The sequence below is a fragment of the Astatotilapia calliptera genome, chromosome 8, assembly GCF_900246225.1.
Source record: "Astatotilapia calliptera chromosome 8, fAstCal1.2, whole genome shotgun sequence".
Lineage (NCBI taxonomy): Eukaryota > Metazoa > Chordata > Actinopteri > Cichliformes > Cichlidae > Astatotilapia > Astatotilapia calliptera.
The window spans coordinates 18580534-18600971 of record NC_039309.1 but is presented as its reverse complement, the minus strand read 5'-3'; the positions used below and the strand labels follow the sequence as shown (position 1 = coordinate 18600971).

General features: G+C 41.4%; 1 protein-coding gene across 12 annotated transcripts in view; it reads left to right on the top strand.

Moving 5' to 3' along the window:
* cacna1g (calcium channel, voltage-dependent, T type, alpha 1G subunit) overlaps positions 1-20438 on the top strand; it is a 335496-nt gene that overhangs the window by 243800 nt on the left and 71258 nt on the right. For 10 of the 12 annotated variants that reach the window (XM_026177281.1, XM_026177280.1, XM_026177279.1 and 7 more), the window contains 7 exons: positions 3029-3122; positions 4030-4211; positions 5278-5616; positions 5756-5935; positions 6310-6410; positions 13672-13795; positions 19633-19701. In XM_026177281.1, coding sequence (XP_026033066.1) covers positions 3029-3122; positions 4030-4211; positions 5278-5616; positions 5756-5935; positions 6310-6410; positions 13672-13795; positions 19633-19701 — 1089 coding nt within the window. The remainder of the gene's footprint in view (positions 1-3028; positions 3123-4029; positions 4212-5277; positions 5617-5755; positions 5936-6309; positions 6411-13671; positions 13796-19632; positions 19702-20438) is intronic. The other 2 variants (XM_026177284.1, XM_026177275.1) reach the window with 1 other exon arrangement.

The window sequence follows — 20438 nt, the reverse complement described above, 5'->3', positions numbered from 1 at the left end:
GCAATAACAGGCCAGCTGATCAAGTTGTTTTGTTAACTCATCTACACAAGTCATTTTGTAGAGCAGTGTTTCCCAACCACTCTCTATGTGCCGCGAAAAATGATCAGGTGTGCCGTGGAAGATTATCTGGTTTCACCTGATTAGTACTCGGAGCACCAGCGTGAGTAACGGGCAGAACAATTACATTCTCTACCACTAGAGGGCAGTACAACTACCTGCTGTAATGAAATGGGTTGCCAACTGCCAGTAAAACACCAAGAAGAAATTACATAATAGTCATGCTGTGAGTGAGAAAACGCAGCGCGTAATAGCAATAGATAAATATTTGAAAAGAAAAAGTAAACAATCTGACCTGGGTCCTGGAGAAAAATTCCAACCCAGATGAAGGCCGCAGTACGAGTAGTGTTCAGAAAAAAGCAAAAAAAGCTATACTGGGGACAAACTGAACCAATTCTGCTATACCTGGTGCGTGGGGGAAAAATGATCAATATGCTATTTGTGACATTTTTGTTTGGTGGTGTGCCGTGTGATTTTTCTAATGTGAAATATGTGCCGTGGCTCCAAAAGTTTGGGAAACACTGCTGTACAGAGTATACCAGCTGAAGCACTTGTTAGTTGAAACAAAAAGTTTAATGTCAAAATTTTGACTTTATTCTCAAAATATTCAATAATATTGAAACCCCACCATTTTGTTCCCTACTACTCCGTTGTCCATAACAGTTAATGAGAATGTAAAACAATAACGTAACAGTTTGCAAACTGGACCCTTGAAATTAAATACAGAAACATTACTTACTACTATTACTTTGTAACACCCTATAAACTACTGAAGTCAAGGTCAAGCCTTAAATGTAATTTTTAACATCTTGTTTTTTTGCTCTACTCAGTAAATGTAGACAGACATCCTGGGTCTACTTAAAAGGCTTGCAGCTGGGTTCTTTATAACTTGAAGGTGACTGAGGTGTTCACAATATCGCTTACCTTAAAACTAATTGCTACGATTTCTTGCAACTGGTCACCTTCTCCTTTGAAAAAAACTAGTAGACTGACTTGATCAGTTGATTGACTTGATCAGCCAGCACCCAATAACAAAAGCTTCTGTAAGGTTGAAGGAGCAATTCAGACATGAAAAAAAAAAATCATGTTTTGATCAAATCATTGCTTGACTTTGGGTCTAACAGGAAGGTACAAGTGGCAGATAACCCAAATCTATGAATAATATGTTTTAGAGGAAGAATGGAAAACGATAATGTTCCAAACTGGACCCTTGAAATAAAATAAAGAAGGATTACTTACTGTTCTGACTTTTACTACTACTACTTCTAACCTGTGATAGCTGTCTGGCGTTTAACACAGATATTAAAGTAAAAAGCTAATAAAACAATGACAGTTTTATCCTGTTTTTTGAAGTGGCTATTCACCTGGGTAAAGCCAAAGCCATTATCGGTTAACGCTAGTAGGACCACTGCAGAAGTTTCCATCCATCCATTCATTGTCATAACCACTTATTCAAAAATAGGGTTGCAGTGCAGCAGATGGCAACAGTTGGGGTAAACCCTGGAAAGGTTGTCAGTCCATCACTGGGTTAACGCGTAGATGGAGAACCATTCATCCCCACGCTGACACCTAGGGTTAATTTAGAATCATAAGTTAAACTAAAATCCATGTGACTGGACTGTGAGAGGAAGTCACTGTACCCAGTAGGTGCATAAATTCTATCGTGATATGTTGATATCTGTTTTTAGAAATTACTGCTACTGTAACTACCACATATCTTCAGCTTCACGTTTCTTTCTGCGAGACAACAAATGAAGCACTCTAGATGCAGGAACGTGATGAGCAAGGTAACAACAGAAGACTGCAGTAGCCCTTGACTCTCTTAACGTATTTTCCCCATCCTTTAGAGTTTAAGGGAGATAGGTCTGGGGTACAAAATAGTAGATTTAACTGCAGAATTAAATGCAAATTGGTCTCTCAAAGATAGCATACCCAACACTCCTGCAGTAAACAAATACGATGTGCAATATATCCATTCCTCCTTTGTTTCTTTCCAATACTCATGGGAAGTATCAGGAAAGTAATTTGTTAGTTCAAAAGGAGGTGCATGGTGATTAGGTCCTGAGGCTTTTCTGCACACAGTTTATTCACTTTGCTACCACAGAGGTCTGACTCACTGGGTCGGCATTCTATTAATCCAGCATCCACCTGGCACCCTCACACATATTAATGGAGTCTTTGGGCTCTGGTGTAGCGCAACAAATACAAACAGGGACGCTGAGGTTCAACTGCAGCGGATTTGTAAATAGGAAGCAGCATGTGGCAGAGGCTAGAAGAGAGTAATTATAGGAGCTCGTGAAAAGTCGGTGAAAGACAAAGGACAACTTCAAAGACTGTAAATGAAGAATGATGGAGAACAAAAGAAGACCAAATCTCTTCGGCTGTTCTGATAAAAGTCAAACTGTTTTAGTGACTTATAGAGATGCTACAGTGGAGTATGTTTTATGGAATTTTGCGTATTTGTATGTACTTGTGAAAACCGTAGAACCAGCAACCACACTGAAGCTCTTAGCTGTTAATGAGTCACAGCAACTCCAAAGTTTTGAACTCATATTCGGGCCAGGTTCTCCTAAAGACAAAAAAAGCTTCATGTTACTGTTTAACTTTCAGTTTTTCAGTGTGGTTTCTCTTTGAACTCTATCACTTCTCCTTGCATGGCAACGCTTTACTCCAATGACCTTCCCCACCTGTTACCTGTGAGCGCCCGTCTCCGGGAGCATGAAGACCACACCCCCACCCACCTGCTTACAAAGAGAGGTTGCTTCTACTGACTGATCCGCAGTCAGGTCTGAACCAGAACTGACGTTAAGCAGAAAGTAGAGGTAGCTGAGCAGCAATCTGTGTTTAGAGGCAACGTCAACCCACCTGCTTTCTCTTAAATCTTGCAAAAATCCCCCCAGATAATTTCACAGATGTTTTGGGGTTTTTTTTTCTGTAACACTTTTTATGTGTGCTTTTTTTGTGTGCCAAGGGTGATGCTTCTAAATCATGCTCAGAGATTGATTCCTTTGCACGAAGCATGGAGGACGTCAACGGCAGCAAGAAGGATTTATCGGCCTCTGCAGGTGAGGCATGTCCATCTGCTGTTCATACAGCATGTACATAGACTACATATATTGATTTTAGCTCAACGGGAACAATTCAGTTCAAGCCTGTGGGATTCATTTAAAGCCCCTATTACGAACATTTGTTTAAACACCCGCCATCTGTGTTTGCATTTTCCCCTCTCCTATCTTTGCTAGACTCCTGTGGATTGCACACTGTTGCAATTCTTTAAAAATTGCACGTAAAAGTTTGTGATACAGCAGTAAGTTAGGCCTCAGGCATTTAAAAAGTACCCTGTGAAAACATTCCTCAGGCTTCTGTAGTCTGTAACCTCCTATTGTCATTCTCTTGTCCCGCTTCCGACCACTCTCGGTGGGCACGTGCCCGGCTATCTCTCTACACAACATCAAGTCGGCAGAGTGGCCTCATTCATAATTCCTCATACCATCCCCTCTAATAAGTGTTGGCAAAGACTGAAAAGCCCAGTGGATACACTACTATATGTATAGAGTACAACTCCCAGATGTACTGTATCATCTCCCCTTCAGCCCCTTCAAATGCTCTGTGTAAAACTGCTTACTTAGCTGGAAGAGCCTAACATCTTCTAGGCCTCGGATAAAGTTTCAAAGACGGAGGAATTAGCGTTATTAAAATTGCATTCCCCTGCACGTCATGCATTTGTGTTGCTGCCAAACATAATATTCTCTCCTACGCATCCCATAAGATTAATGCCCTCTTGAAATATTCATGTTGCTCAATAACAGTAAGAGGCATATATTTGTTGTTTTTTATAGTCACTGTATGACTGAGGGTGTACCACATTTTCCCTTATTCCTGCTTTTTCTCATGTCTTTATTCAGTTTATCAATTTCACCACTGTAAAGTGTTGTTTTTGTCCTCTTTTTTCATTCACTTTTCTTCCACTAGTAGTGCCTGCAAATGGTCATGTGGACCTGAAGTCTAACCTGACTCCACCGCTAATTACCCACACTGCTGCCACCCCCATGCCCGTACCAAAGTTGCCCGTGGGAGGTGAATCCAACCCGGGTTATGAGACTCGTCGAGGCAGCAGCAGTTCTGTAGACCCAGCCTGCTATGAGAAATCACCGGTTTGTGTATTTATTTAATATTCTCATGTACAAACAAAAGGGCATGCCAATTTTCATGTAATAACCATGGACTGTATTTAAAACATGGATGTAGCTACTTTGACATCACCCTTTGGCTTGTGGACTGCTATTTAGAAACATAGTTTAAGTAGCTAGCCAGTGCTAAGAACTTAACATTTGATTGTTGGGTTTCTCTGTATTAGTGTACAGTCTTTACCTTACAATATTAACCTACTGCTGACTGTTGTTGTGATTTGGCACAAAGCTAATGAAACTGAATTTATTTAAATTGACTCAAAACTATACTATGTACTTGTTAAAAGCTAGTTGGCTTGGTCAGCAACATGCTAGACTTTGTTACTAGCTAGCAAAAAAAAAAGGCAACATCAATGCCCCCAGTATGTTGCTTGAAGGCATAATTTAGCTATACACACTAGCCCCGATTTTTGTGCCAGTGTTAAAACATGCTCATTAAAAGTCTATGGCATTTGACAGTTTGGTGGGGTTGAGGTGAGCCCCTAGTGGCCGTTAGAGGAAGTTTAATTTTTGATACCACCCTACGTTCATTTTGGCTTCCTTTTTAAACCTTTTGGAAGTTACTGCTGGGTAATAATCCAGTTCCAAGTTGTCACATAGCTATCAATATCACATGTGTTGTGTGATAAATGCCAGAATTTACCCCTTTCCTGACAGCTGTTTCCCCCAGAATGTGCGTCTAAAAACATTGTATGCTCTAATGATGTGTGGGGTCATAATGATTGATGATGATTAATAAAGTGCGCCAGTCTCACAGTCAACTTATTGGTACCACTGCTGCTCTTTATTTGACAAACTGATGACAACGATGAAAGACTGACAGATTATGTTGATACCTACATTTGCTCCTATCTATCTGTCAGCATGAATCTCACTTAAATTCACCTCACGCAAAGCCTCGTCGGTTGTATTCAGCTGGCTTTATTTGCATAACCAAAGCACTAAGCCACAAAATTAAAACTGCACTATGCAGTTACACTTGTGACTTTTTTTTACCCTCCTCCCGTTTGTTGCAACCCTCCTGCTCCAGACCAGTGTCCGGAGCTCTTCCCCTTATGCCCCATGGAGCTCCGGTAGTGGCCGGACAAGCCGCAGATCCAGTTGGAACAGCCTGGGTCGTGCTCCATCATACAAACGCCAGAAGAGGCAGTCCGGGGAGCGACGGTCGCTTCTGTCGGGGGAGGGTGGCTCAAGTTCAGAAGACGGGGAGGGCGGAGGAGAAGGAGGTGGTGGACTGATGGAGGAAGATGACGCATCACTGGCCAGGACGGACTCCATGTCCCAATCGCAGAGAGGGCCCAGGCACAGGAGGATGGAGTCAGTGGAGACTCGGAGCTCAATGGATTTGCCACCTGATGCTTTACTCCAGGTAGACCCCTCTAACAGTTATCAGTTTAAACCTCGTACTAATTGTTAAGATTCATGGACAGTATGACACCTGACTGGGAGTCGTAACTTAAAATTAGTTTCCATAGTTTTTTATTTACATTTTTTTTCACCTCGTGTAGGTGCCCTACCGGTACCGCTCAGCAAGCATGCACAGCTCCAGACCCCCCTCCCTGAGCCATTTGCGGCCCCCAGAACACAATGACTGCAACGGAAAGGGATCTCCATCAGTCCTGGGTCCCACACACGTCTCGCTGGAAGAGAACACCGAAGACGAGAACGCAGAGGAGGAGGTGAACCTGGTCAGTCACCGTCCAAGTGGGCTTGTTCTTATGACTGGTTTTCTTGCAGGTCTAAGGCCAGATAATTGTATAAGGTTAGCAATTAGGCTAAAAAAGTTTATTAGAATTTTAAGCAAAGGCCAAACTGATTATTGATCGGTTAAGCATGTTAAAAGTCTTCAAATAAATTTGCATATATTGCATGTCTTTCTAATTCTTGCCTATTTCACTGAACCCTGTTTATTCCATTGCTGTCTGTGATACATATAAACCAAACAGGGTTTTAAGCATATATATTTCAGAAATTCTTGAACGGGCTTGTGGCTCACTATATGCAACAGGAAGTTGTGTGCAGATGAATAATAAATGCACTGTGCACTTTTTACTCCGTGCAGGGTCGTTTTGCCAGGTTGTTCCGCTGGCTGGAGAAAAAACAGCCGGCGTGGTGTAAGCAGAGAGATACCTGGTCGCTCTACCTCTTCCCTTCAGAGTCAAGGTAATGTTCACATCTCCGATCACCTCCACACTTATAGATCTTTGGCCTGCCCTCTTGTTTTTCTGCCATAAAACTATCTTTTTTACATACTCATCCTGGGCACAGAACGCTGTTGTTCCAAAAGGAAGATGCTTATAAGCAGCTTTCTACTGTCGCAGCCATCAGCGTACCAAAAAAAAAGATTGAAACAAGTCTTACCATTGCGTCTGACTGACATCCCATGATGCTGACTAAAATGGCAAAGAGTTTTTTAACCGCACTGCGACCGCATCAGCATTTTTTCCCCTCTGCCGATATCAGCGCCTCTTCCGTCCTACATTCTCGCTTCAGAAGTCTCTTTTATCTGCACATTTCTGCCATGTCAGGGGGTGAGTAAGCGGGAGCAGAGGGAGGAAGGGAGTTTCTCCCTCTGAGTGCTGCATGTTATCTTGGCCACGTGCTGAATCTGTCGCTTCCCTCCCCTTCTACTTCGCCCCCTCTTTCCTCACTCCTCCTCCCCTTCTGGAGCTTTGATCCGAGCGTCTCTGCTGTCTGTTCAGAAGATGTGGCTGCGAAGGCAACACTAAGCAACACCCTGGCCCCCAGCCTGCTGCCCCAGCCACAACAACATGCTAATTAAACATCCCAGAACAACCCGCCATGACAGGAGCTGTATTTTAGCCAATTCAACTCAGAAGATGCTTTAATCTTTTGCTGTGATGGTTTTAATTTAATGATGAATTTGGAAGCATAAGGGGAGTGTTAAAGACTCAGTAAACTCAAAAAGATTTTAAATAATATCTATATATCATACTCATGGTTACTGGTTTCAGCTTGTGTATTTATATGGTATGTGTATTTTGTGTTTTTTCCTGCAGTGGTATCAGGGGGCTGTGTTTGTTTGGCTCTGACTGAAATCGTTGCTGTATTTTAACAGTGTGCCAGCTTTAACACCACGGGGTTGTGCACTGATTTTGACGTAGCATTTTAATTACTTTGCAGCAATTTATGCCTCAAATGATCCACATTTATCCAAAGGTTTTTTTTCCACCTGAAATCTTTGGACTTTTTTTGTTACCGACGAGTCAAATAGCTCTTTTTGTATTGGAATTTGATCCACTTGGCTCACTAACATTTAAAATGACAAAAAATACACATAATTATTTTATTTGAGCTAATTTGTGTGAATGTAACCAAGTATAATTCAGGCACAGGGCTTTAAGGGAGCAGATTTACTATGCAGAAAATTCTGGTATTTCTTGCTTTCTTCATAAAGTGAACAACAGTTGATCCTAAACTCAAGTTATACTGACTGATACATTATTTAAACAAAACACTTTATCATATGCTTTAAATTAAGATCAAAATCAAGTGTACGTCCATATTATTAGAGATAATTTCCCATCTGTTCAGTGTTGGAGAGCTACAGTGCATATGCGAGTCTAAAAACTGTGGCTGGTTCTCCTCTCTGTTGGTCATAACTTATAATTTAGAAAAGGTTAATAAGAAAAGCTCCATGTATTCTGCTCCTGTTGGAGTAGTAAGAAAACTGAAGGAGCTTGACTCAAACTGGACTTCTAGCTGGCTTTCAGTCACAGCAGGCTGCGAGAGCTGGCTATCGTTGAGAGTGACACCGAGGACATAGGCTCAGCGTGGCGCCCATTCTGGCCTTGAACCACCGCAGACGCCTGCCTGTGCTCACAATCACATCAAGAGACAGCAGCACGGCGGGAGGCCAAACTCCAGCAGCTTTCACATGGACCCGAGTTCACCTCAACCTGCCTTTTGTGCTACGCTGTTGTTACTGCCGCTACTGATGATTACTGCAGGGGAAGTTTTTAATGAGTGGAGGAGTGGGCCAGCTGTGCAGGCAGACTGAGGTACAGTCACAGCGATTAGACATGTTCGCGGTAAGAAAGAACAGTGGTCTGTCAACATGTGGACCAGAAATGTGCAGGGCCCATGCGGTACCCCGTACAGACTGTGATTAAACCCAAAAGAAGGCTGCACTTTGTGGGAGAACTGACACGTCAGCAGATAGTGAGATACAGGCAACAATAGAAGAAACAGGAAGCAGGGAGCGGGTTTTAAAATTCCTTTAAATAGTGAAAGCAATGATGTGTGGCTCGTTTTTTTTATGTGTGTATGTTGCCGCTTTCCACTATCAGGAAATATGTACCCGTGCAGGTTGAAGAAAATGTTAACTGTTCCCAGCATCCGTCAGCTCTTTCCAGGAAGGCAATCATCCAGCACACAGGAAGGGATGCTGTTTATGGATTCTTTGGAATGCACACAAGAAGAACTGAGTAATTAGTATAAGTGGATTTTGTCTTTTTTAGCTACAAAGAGGTCATGAAAAATTAAGGCAGAGGATGCAAGCGGACCAGACAGTCTACCACCTACACTGTTAAAGTGGCAGGGGAATTATGAGAAGTGAGTGCAATTTGCAAAAAGGGCACGAACAAAACACTCAATTGACAAAATTTACAAGTATGCTGAAAAATATGAATTTTGAAGGTGTGAGCAGAATGTGAGAGAACTGTGAGTTTATGTCCAAAACATAATAGTCATGTGAAAAAGGTTTTCACAGGGAGAAACTAAGGAAGCCCTTACTCTTTCCACAGAAATTAAGAAGTTAAGTACCGTAGTTTTCGGGTCATAAGCCACTATCTTTTTCCCACACTGTGAACACAGTGTGGGAAAAAACGGTTCACGGTTCAGATAATTATAAAAAGTTAATGGTGAACTGGACTTCACGCAGAAGCAGAGCATAAACCCTGTGCGGCGAATGCATTTTTTTTTCATGCAGCCAAAAACATTCTTCTTGGTAACAGTAGACCAATAAAATTGATAAGTAGTATATATACGGTATATATTTTTACCGGTTGTTAAGAGACGTTATCTTGTTTGTGCACTGTTCCGTAAAAAAAACATAAGCAACGTAATTTGTGTGTTACTGATACGTACGTATACTTAAAGGTAGCCGTGTTACAGGCGCTGTTCGAGGAAAAAAAGCATTTGCAGTATGTATTTTTGTATGTTTATGTTACCATGTTTATGTTACCTTACAGATTAAATTAAACGTTAAAAATCCTCACGTGTAATATTTCTGTGTAAATATCTCATATTACGAGTGAAACGCATACGGCTTAAAATCCGGTGCGGCCTGTACAAGTACAAAATTGATTTTCTTTCTAAAATTAGAGCATGCAGCTTTTAATCAGGTGCACTCTGTAGTCCGGGACTTACGGTAGCAGCCACGTGCTGCTTAGGAAATGCCTGAATTATAGTGCAGCAGGAAATCTACATCATAACATATGACGTAACCCCTTCTTAACCCTGTGCTGTAAACTTCCATGCCAGTCACTTCCATGCCAGCGCCGACCCGCTACATTTCTATCTGAAGTGTCTGGAACAATGTCCTTTGGACAGATGAGACCAAAGTGGGGATTTTTGGTCATAATGCACAAACTAATTGAACACCCAATGAGTGTCAAGCACAGTGGTGGAGGGGTGATGATTTGGGCTTGCTTTGCATACATGGGACTTGGATGCCTTGTAGTCACTGAGTGAACCAAGAACTCCTCTGAGTAGCAAAGTATTCCACAGTGAAATGTGAGGTCATGGTTCTGACAGCTAAAACTAGTCTGAAATGAGCTCATGCAACGACCCAGTCAAAGCCCAGACGTCAAACACACAGAAATACTGTGTCAGGATCTTAAGGGCATAACTGCACAAATGCCTGCAAATGAAGAAAAGTGAAATGAAGCAACAATGTAAAGAAGAATCCTTCCACAATGACATGACAGACTGTTAATGTCATACATATAAAGGTTACTTCAGGTTATCAGTGCTAGGTGGTTCTGCAAACTACTCAGTCACACACCCCACTTGACTGTATTTACAGTGGTCCCTCGCTATAACACGGTTCACCTTTCGCGGTCTCGCTGTTTTGCTGAAATTCTTTCTTTTCTTTTTTTTTTACAGCCCATTTTGTTCTGCGTACTGATTGGCTGTAGACCACTGTCAATCAATCTCATGTCGTGTCTCCTGTACAATACAGAAAGTGTTCAGCAGTGTGACTCTGTAGTGTCGTACTGTATGTTCGTAAGTTTTCTCAAACAAATGCAAAAAATGTCGACGAAATGTTTTGCACCATCAAAGGCAACCGCGGGTGCCTTTGGTTTCATTCTGTAATACTGGACTTATTTTTCTAGTTTTGAACTTTGAGAGTGTTTAAACAAGAGAGAAAAGTGTGGAAATGTTTGAGCCTGTCAGAAAAAAGTGTGTAGTGAGGGGTTTTACAGCCATAAAACATCTATAATAATTGTAAAAAAATAAAGTTGGCTACTTCGCGGGTTATTTTTAGAACCTAACTACTGCGATAAATGAGGGACCACTGTACTGTGTTGATGAGATATCAACTAAAGCTGAACCTGGAAGCTGAACCTGAAAACCAGTTTGTACCACAAGTTGGAGTAATAAATCATGTTAACATTCTAATTAACAATGGTGGCCAGTCTACAGAACCATCAGCAGTTTCAGAGGATTAAGAAAAGGACTTTCAAAGCTTTATACAAGAGAGGAGTTTTCAGATGCTCTTTGTGACATTTGAAAAGCTAAAACTAACCGCAATGAATAAGTCAATGATGTCAGCTGTCATTTAAAAGTTCTGATGCTAGAAAACTCAAAAGGTCAGTAAATATCATCTCAGGGCAAAGCTTCAAGCTCGCGTCGAAATCCGTCATAGAAAGATGTCAGCGAGTGTTTCGAACGGAGCATTTTCCACTTCATCTTGTAGTGGCAGGTTTTTTTTGTTTTCCCCCCCTATTTTTAGTGTGCATTTTGAAGAAGAGGAGGTTATTTGACTTTGACATGAAAGTTCACATCCAGAGAATGAGCTCTTCTAACATCAGAGGAGGAGCTGCTACGCCACTTTAGGAAAACACACAAACTCTTTATCATTAAGCCTCTTGCACACAGATATGAAATACCACAGCCTGTACGACAATGAATAACACACTCGCATACACACGTGCCACACAAATGCAGCAAGTGTCGACACAGCGATGCTTGTATTGCCAAATAGAGCCTGAAATCCAGATCTGAGCCTCACAATATTGTCCTCTGCTGTACACTTCTGCTGATACGAGGCATCAAAGTGGATTTGATGCACAGTTTAATCCCTGCTGCCATACATGACAAGCGTTCCCTCTTTCTCCCTGCTGTCACAAACCGAAAGCCACGAGAACCTTTTCATGTTGTGTAATGAAAGCAAGGCATAATTAATGACTCCTAAATCTACAGCTCTTCATTACAGAGTTACTGTACGCGAGACAAGCGCTCTTAAATTAAATGAGATTGTTCATTTCTTATGAATGCCCTTGTGCGGCACATAGTATTATTCCAGGTTTTATGGAACACGCCTCCACTAGCATGAGTAGAACCATTTCGTGGCGCTTTAAATGTCTACGCCAGTGCAGCTCAGAGGAAACACTGCACATTTTGCTCCAGTGTTTGTACATCTGAGGGTTTCCCAGACGAAACACACTTGAAATGCTTGTAAAATGTGACACACTCTTACAAAGTCAATGATCCAAAATCTCATCAGCTCAGCTATTAAATAAAATCAAAGTCCAGCTGACTACAATAACAACGCTACATGCACTTTGATATATCTGTAATAGCTAACGTATGACGCTGCAGTCTTTGCTTATTTACTGAAAACTGTTTCTGTTGCTGAAGAGGCTGATTTAGTTGCTGGTTTGTTCCAGAAGTCAATGTGTTTTTGTTTTTATTTTACATTTTATTTATACAGCACCAAATAACAGCAGCAATCGCCATAAGGCGCTTTATATTGTACTGTAAATACAGTAAAAACCCAACAATCATATGACCCCTTATGAGCAGGCACTTTGGCAATAGTGGGAAGGAAAAAACCCCTTTTAACAGGAAGAAACCTCCAGCAGAACCAGGCTCAGGGAGGGGCGGCTATCCGCTGTGATGGGTACTGTATTTATACTACCTGTTTAAGTTGTTAAGGCTGCTGTTTTTTCATGTGCCACTGCAGTATCAATAGATATCTTAGTTGCAAGATTAGCAGCAGCTGGTGTAGTTGCTGAGTTGGTGTTGTAGGTTGCAGGTACTGCTATATTTTTTGTTTTGTGTTGGTAGTTTAGTTGCAGGAGGTGTTGCTGTAATTTTAGTAACTGATTTACTTTGATTAGTCACTGTGATTAGTTATTGGTGTTGCTGTAATTCCTGCAGTTGGTTTACTGTTGATGGAATTTGTATTTGCAGGATTTGCAACATACTGTTAAAGGTTTTGCCATAGTTCCCATAGCTGGGTAAGTTTCTTGGATTGCCATCTTTTGTTGCCGTAGTTGCAATGGATGATTTTTTTTCCATGAGATGTTTGTGTTTGGTTTAAGGTGTTGCTGTAATTTTAACACTTTTTTTTCCTTGCACAGGTGGAATTGTAAATTGCATTTCTATTACAGTAATTCCAGTTGGTGGTTAGTTTCATAGTAGGTATTGTTGGTTGCAGGTAATAAAGTAAATTGAATTGCTTCAGTATTTAAAGGCGTTGCCACATTTTGGTGTTTTTTTTGTACAGGTTTTGTTGCAGTTGCAGTAGCCGGTTAAGTTTTTGGGACTGCAGTGTGAGCTGCTATGTTTGGTTTCTATCTTTGGCTCTAAATGCAGTACAGGTTGGTTAGTTGCAGATGTTGCTGTAATTCCAGTTGCTGATATAGTTGAGAGAGCAGCCATGCCTGGTTGCTTAAGTTGCTGCGTTTGTCTAAGTATTTCTGTAATGCTTACACATTTTTTAAACTGTATTATTTATTATTATTTTTAAATGTATTATTGTTCTTATCCTTATGTTGATTGCCGTGTGTCCACAGTTAGATATAGCGGGTTTGTCTACCTCCGAAGCACTGTGCACATTGTGGCTCAAGAGTTGGCAGTTCGTCTTGTAATCGGAAGGTTGCCGGTTCGCGCCCCGGCTCGGACAGTCTCAGTCGTTGCGTTCTTAGGCAAGATGCTTCACCTACTGGTGGTGGACAGAGGGCACTGCGCTCGTTTGCAGGCTTAGAGGAGAAAGGAAGCAGACACTGCCTTAAGGTAGTGTTTAAGGCAGTCATGTGACAGTGGCTGTAGTGTGGATGGATTGGAGGAAATGTCCTGTTAAGGAACATAGGACAGTTTTTCTGTATATGCCAAGCCTATTTCCTCTCTCACAGAAATGTCCATTCTTTGCTTTTTGCCTTTTATTTGTAAGGTTCCGGATCCTGTGCAATAAGATCATCACCCACAAGATGTTTGACCACATCGTGCTGGTCATTATCTTCCTCAACTGCATCACCATCGCCATGGAGAGGCCTCGAATCGACTCCAAAAGCGCTGTAAGTGTCACAACATGTCAGGTAGGTAGGTAGATAAAGGAAGACAAAAGGGAATTCCAACCTCTGCTCAGACAAACACGAACGCCTGGAAAGAATCAGGTGTGTAGTTTTCTCTGTGCAGAGAAATGGAGTGGAGCATAGTGTTAACAGGGAACCACTCCTGTTTGACTGCAAGCCAGCAGTGTGTGCTATACCCCTGTACCTACTGCACTACATCATCAACACCATCACCTCTTTCGCTAATGTGCCATTCCCTTCAAACAGAGGACTGGCAGGATGCCTTGCAGCAACACAAACACACACCTAACTCTGTGTCCTTTCCAGCAATAACAGCAGAACCGGGCCCAGAAGTTCCATGCATAAACACAATAATTATCACTGTTTGGTTTTTTTTGTTTTTTTTCCTTCGCTGGGCGAGGTGTTCCGCGGATCGGCCTAATTGCAGTTCAGTCTCGCTGGAACGTGGCGTTTTGCTTGTTTTGCGACTGAAACACGGAGGAGACAGCACTGTTGTAATTGATTCAATTATCCGTGGGCTGGTGTACGTGGCTAATGTCCAGGAAAGGAGATGTTTAACAAATGGAGGCTGCCTCCACAGGCCGCCCGTTCTCATCAAGGCAGAAGGAACGCGCACACATACACAAGCATTGATTTCTCCCCTCTCACGTCTGCGAAATCCAGCGCAGCAGCCACTCTAGGATTCACATCAGAGAGCAGTATTTTCAGATGCACATATATTTCGCCAGCTTCCTGCCGTGGCCGCCGTGTCCGGCCTGCACCCAGAGGTCGTTATTGAAATGAGATGGAAATGTATGACACAGAAAGCAGCCTCAAACAAGTGAATGAGCAGTCATTACAGTTGCGAGCTGCGATGCTTACTGCTACAGACCTCATTCGCCTGGGTGGTCATTGCATGATGCCATTTGTTTGTCTTTGCGGGTTGTTTTGAATTAATGAAGCCGACTGTGAATCGGCTTATAACATCCAAACATGTATATTTTATCACTCTGCTACTCTTTGAAAGTACCTGCTCTACATCACCCCACTGCGCCAACTTGACAACACGTGTAATTTACTTTAAATAGAAATGTCAGAGATAAAGCGTCTCAGTCACAACATTTTAGCGTGGAATGCACGCTACATAATTAGCTTATTGTCCTGGAAGTTATGTCACTCGCATTGCATTTGGCTTGCGGTCCATTACTGTTTTGGTTTGGTGCTGTGTGTTGCCTGGATACTGTCGTCCTGTAGCTCAGTGGAAATGATTGAGGATGATTATAGCACCTATTATGATTTATTATTTCTAATTGAGCTAGGGGACAATGCATCACTGTCTAAAGCTCTAAACTGAATTATATCAGCGTGAACAGGATAATGTACGATCCATCGAAGTTTTCAGGGGCCGCGTCATCGCTCCAGACCACTTTAGAATAGAAGTGCCGCTAGACACAAAGAGAAATGCCAGTTTCTGCCTTTGGTTGCTGTTTCTCAGCACAGGCAGATTGATCCACATTGTGTTTCAGCACTTTTACAGCAGCCCCTCTGAAAAGTACAACAACAGTATGTTGCTGGGAAAATACATATCTAGTTCTTTACAGTGTAAACAGGTGTAAATGGCTATAAACAGTTAATTTCTGTGAAGTATATGCAAAATGTAGCCTGAATTAATTTGTCTGGGTTTTTTTTTTAAACTATGACAATACCACATTTGTGACACTTCTCATATTCCCTGGGCTGTATGTTTAATGAACTACACAGCCACAAAAACCTTTAAGAAGTACAGAATTAAGATAGAAGTGGTGCTCTACACAGGATGTGATGAAAGATTTATTTTTTTATGTGCATGACTACACGGTGTTCATTATATAACTAATGATACTGAGTTCCTTTAAAGAAAAGAAAGGCACTGACCCTCTAAAGGGCTTCCAGTGTAAATCACCTACTGAAAGTGTTTAGTAATGGGTTTTGCTTTTACTGGCATATGGCTAAACAAAGTACCTCTAGGTCATAGCTGGCTTTTGCCACTATATTTAGCATTACTTCAAACTGGGTCTGATTCCTGGGGCGACCAGACTTGTGGTCAGGCAAACAAGATTCCAGGTGTTGAACTGCGAATAACAGCACCACCACCACCGGAGATGAAGGTTAAGAAGCAACAGGGAGGTGCTTTACTCCTATTGAGGGTGCCCGGATTCCTGTCACTGTCCTGCCTTAGGCTAAAAATATATCCAAGATGTAGAGAAATAGACCCAGAGAATATACATAGACAAAAGTTTATTGCCTCATCTTTTTTGATGATATGATCAAGTGAAATGAAAGATGACTCATCTTTTTTTTTGCCATTTAGCTAGCTAAAATGACACTGGTTAATTGCAGTATTGCAGCTAGTACACTATATTTAGCCTGCCTGTATATCTTTATTTAGCTTGCTATATGGTTGGTGATATTAAAGTCTTGTTTGTGGCACATTAGTATATGTGAGGGGGCAAACTCCTCAAGATGGGTGGTGACCATGGTGGCCAAGAGGGTCATGTGACACATCAAACTTATTGGTAATGTCACAAGAAAAACAATGGTGTGCGTGGTTTCAACATAACTTTATTCTTTCAGATGTTGAAACCAAGCACACCATTGTTTTTCTTGTGACATTACCAATAAGTTTGATGTGTCACATGACCCTCTTGGCCACCATGGTCACCACCCATCTTGAGGAGTTTGCCCCCTCACATATACTAATGTGCCACAAACAAGACTTTAATATCACCAACCATTCCCATGTTATTACGGTGTATCCATATAAATGGCCCACCTTGTACATTTAGCTGTCTCTTCTTCAGACCGAAGAAGGCCCTTGAATGAACAACAAAATGTTTTCTCCCACTGAAAATGCTAAATCCTAATGAACAGAATCAACTTTCTGGGATTTCCTTTCTCAGTGATTGAGAGCATGCATCAGGGCAATTAACGCTCTGCAACACTTAAAAGGTAGCCCAATATTAACTCAGTCAAAGTATCTAACAAAAACAAGCTTTATTAGCTAATTTAATTCACCTCTGGCAGTCACCAAATTTATTACCATTGTATTTCTGGTATCTACAGTGGGCAGCAACCTGCATTTTTTACTAAAAGTTACAAAATGTTGGCTCTTTCTTCTTCTACAGGGTTCTTAAAAATGTGTGTTTAGGGCATTAAACACCTATAGTTCACATACTGTGGTCCAGAATAGTGGACGACTTTATGCTTTATGTCCGCTTTTTGGCTAGAAACATCTGGCCAATCTGGCCAGACACATCTGATGTATTCATTGGAGTGTAAATGTGTGTGAATGTTACGGCGTTTTCACACCTGTAGCTCGTTTACTCTGGCCCAAATCAGTTGATGAGTTTGTAAACTTTAACTTTTTCCAGTGATTTGGTTTGTTTTCACACAGAGGAAATTTATACTAACTTTGCTGCATCCCAGAACACACAGTATCTGTGGCTATGGGACTTTTTAAACAAACTAGTAAACTGAACCTGGTAGTTTGTTCAGATCGGGGTCTGGTCACCTGTTTACACCATGAATGAGCTGCTATGGAGTTAATTTGAAAACGTGCTGTGACCACCGCCTCCAGTTTGTTATTTTTGGTCTGCACCCGAGCGTGATTACTGTGTTCACATCTGCACAAACGAACCACAACAAAAGGAAAAAACGAACCAGAGTTTGATTTAAACAAACTAAACACAGCAACTGTGAAAACCCCTTAGATAAAAGACATTAAAAAGGTGCTTGGCTAAGTGAGATATATTATGTAATGTTTCTTCCCGTTAAAAGGAAGTTTTTCCTTCCCACTGTCGCCAAGTGCATGTTCATAAGGTTTGTGAGATTGTGGGGATTTTCTCTGTATTATTGTTGGGTCTTTACCTTTCAATACAAGGAGCCTTTAGGCGACTGTAGCTCTGATTTGATCTTATATAAATAAAAGTGAACTGAACATTAGACCGAGAACAAATTGCACTTTTTGCAGCTTAGTTAGTGACGCACACTTTAAAATTTAACATCAAAATTTCTGTTGCTTTGTAATGAATGGAGGTATGAACACTTGTTTACAGAGAACAGGAATGGCTAATGTCAAGACTGGAATTTATAAACCCTCGCTACGACAGCATTCCCAGTGATGTCATGCCTGACGTTCTCAGAGACTTCAGAAAAATCGCCACAGGACTGCCATCTCTGTTTATACGTGTGTGCATAACTTTGCGTTCCACTGAGTATGTGTGATGGTAGTTGGAGGCCGTGGGAAAGAGAGCCACCTAAACCCACACACACGCTCACACGCACACATGTACATTCAGTGGCAGGACAGGGTCATGTCTCCTCAGACAGAGGGGATGCAGGGTAAACAAGCACTCAGTGAAAGGATCTTATTCGTGCTTGTTTTCTCTCCTCAGTCCTTGTTTAGCTCAGTAAATAGGCTCCCATCCTCTCCTGCATGCGCACACACTAAACTACTGAGAGATACTGCTTCAGGCAACAGGGGAGCATGGGAGCGCAATGATATGATTGTGTATAGATGGAGATATGGTGTTGAATTGTGTGCATACACACAACTAATTAATGGTGCTTGTTTTTGAAAATGACTCTCTCATGAAAAAATAAAGCATCTGATGCAACATGCTTGTTTAATTGGTGAAGTGCCAATTTCAGCCTTTAATTGTTGTTTCTCAACACAAGCAGTGTGTGTTTCACTGTGAGAAATTTCACAGTTAACTTACAGTGAAGTGCTGACAGTGTGATTTGTCAGCAGTTAAAAGCTCAGTGTGCAGTATAATGTACATTATACTGAAAATATGCTTTGCAGTATAATACTGTTCCTAGTGAAATCGCTAGAAACAGCTTATTTTTGTAATATATGACGTGTTTTTAGAACCAATAATTTTTTTTTTTAACATGATAGTAGTTTATTCTCAAAATTCCACCTTTGTGATTGAATGATTCATAGGTCAGTTTAAGTGGCTTGACAAACAAACACAATAAAACAAAACATTACTGAAAATGAGGTAAAAGGACCCGACTAAAACTGAGTGAAAAAGCAGCCAATGTCCAAAGAAAACTGTGAAAGACCTTCAGAAAGCCTGGAGAACTACTATTCAAGACTCTTTAAAAAAAGAAATGAAGAAAGTCAGGTTCCTTGGAAACAGAATAATAAAGAAATGAATGATGACTCGAAACTTTTGCACAGTAATGTACACCAACACAAAATAGCTGAAATAACCATTCCTGTGCTACTCCTCAAAGGCACCAGTGCTTTCAGCATTCAACTGTATTTAAAAGAACAATTTTTTAAAGTGTGCTGTTGTTATTATTCCACTTGTTCCCAGTGCAGTGCTGTTTATTCAGGGAGTTGAAGAGTTTTTCTATCATTGCATTGTTTTAAAAAACAAAAATTCCTTTTTTTCTTTTATTTGATCTCATTTATTGTCTTGAATTTTACCCCTAGGGGATTTATGAGATATTTGAGTACATTTTTTTACTGCTCTTATAAGGTTGTGAGCATAAATACCAAATCAGATCCCTTGTTTCAATATTTCATGTTGTTTTAATACAAAGTAAACGTTATAATTGCCTGCCAGCTATCATTAGAGAGCGTACAATAGGGGTGTTTGCACAAACATGTTTTCAGATAGTGTATGTGGAAAGCAGCTCTCATGCATTATTCAGCTGTACACTAGTCAGCTTAGAAGCAAACAACAAACTGAGTAAAAAAAAAAGGTGCTCACAACATTTCATGAGAACTACCTCCGCTCAACGAAGCCTCTCTCTCACTCTCTTCTTTCCTTTTCCCTTTTGTTTGGCAGGAGCGGGTTTTCCTGACAGTGTCCAACTACATCTTCACAGCAATCTTTGTGACTGAGATGACTGTAAAGGTGAGTCACGCTGAATTGCCAACAATACCTTTTAAACTCCAGTGCAAAGTTTGTGAAAGGCTTTGCTCATTTTAGCCACTGTGTGAGAGGATGTTGCATACTCCATACTTACTTTTACCCTTTTAAAGACTCAAATATCTGCTGTTCATTCTCCCATGAAGTTATCCCTGACTCCTGTTTTTATTCACTTAGTTGATTTCAGCTCTCGTGCCTCAAAATATTTGGTAGGTCAGGTTATTTTGGTGCCGTGAAAACACTGGTTGCCTCGCATCGAGAGCGCGACTTTGCTCAACTTTGGTCTGAAGTTTAAACGAAAATGATTTGACACCCTGGTGTTTGCAAACAAAACAAAGATTTTTGCATGAGAGGAAGAAACCCAAAGCGCACTCCCAAAACCTCCAAGACACAAAGCTGTAGCGATAACAGAGTCTGCCTGATACCTGCATGTAGTGGAACGATTCCATAATAGAAAAGAAAACAGAGTGGGCATGAGGGGGAGGGAGGGGAGGGGGAGAACGAGAGAGGTGAACAGACAGTGAATGCACACCTTCTGAGGGCAGTTTCATAATGCTAAGAGGAGGATTGTCTCGCCAGTATTCAAATGGCCCAGCTTTGAATGGAGGTCCATGGCAGCGTGGGCAGGAGCTCGCGGAGGCAGAGGGGAGGAAAGTTCATCGGTGTCACTCATTCAAAGCCTCTTTCTCTATTTTCGGTCCCGGCGACTCACAAACGTTGGG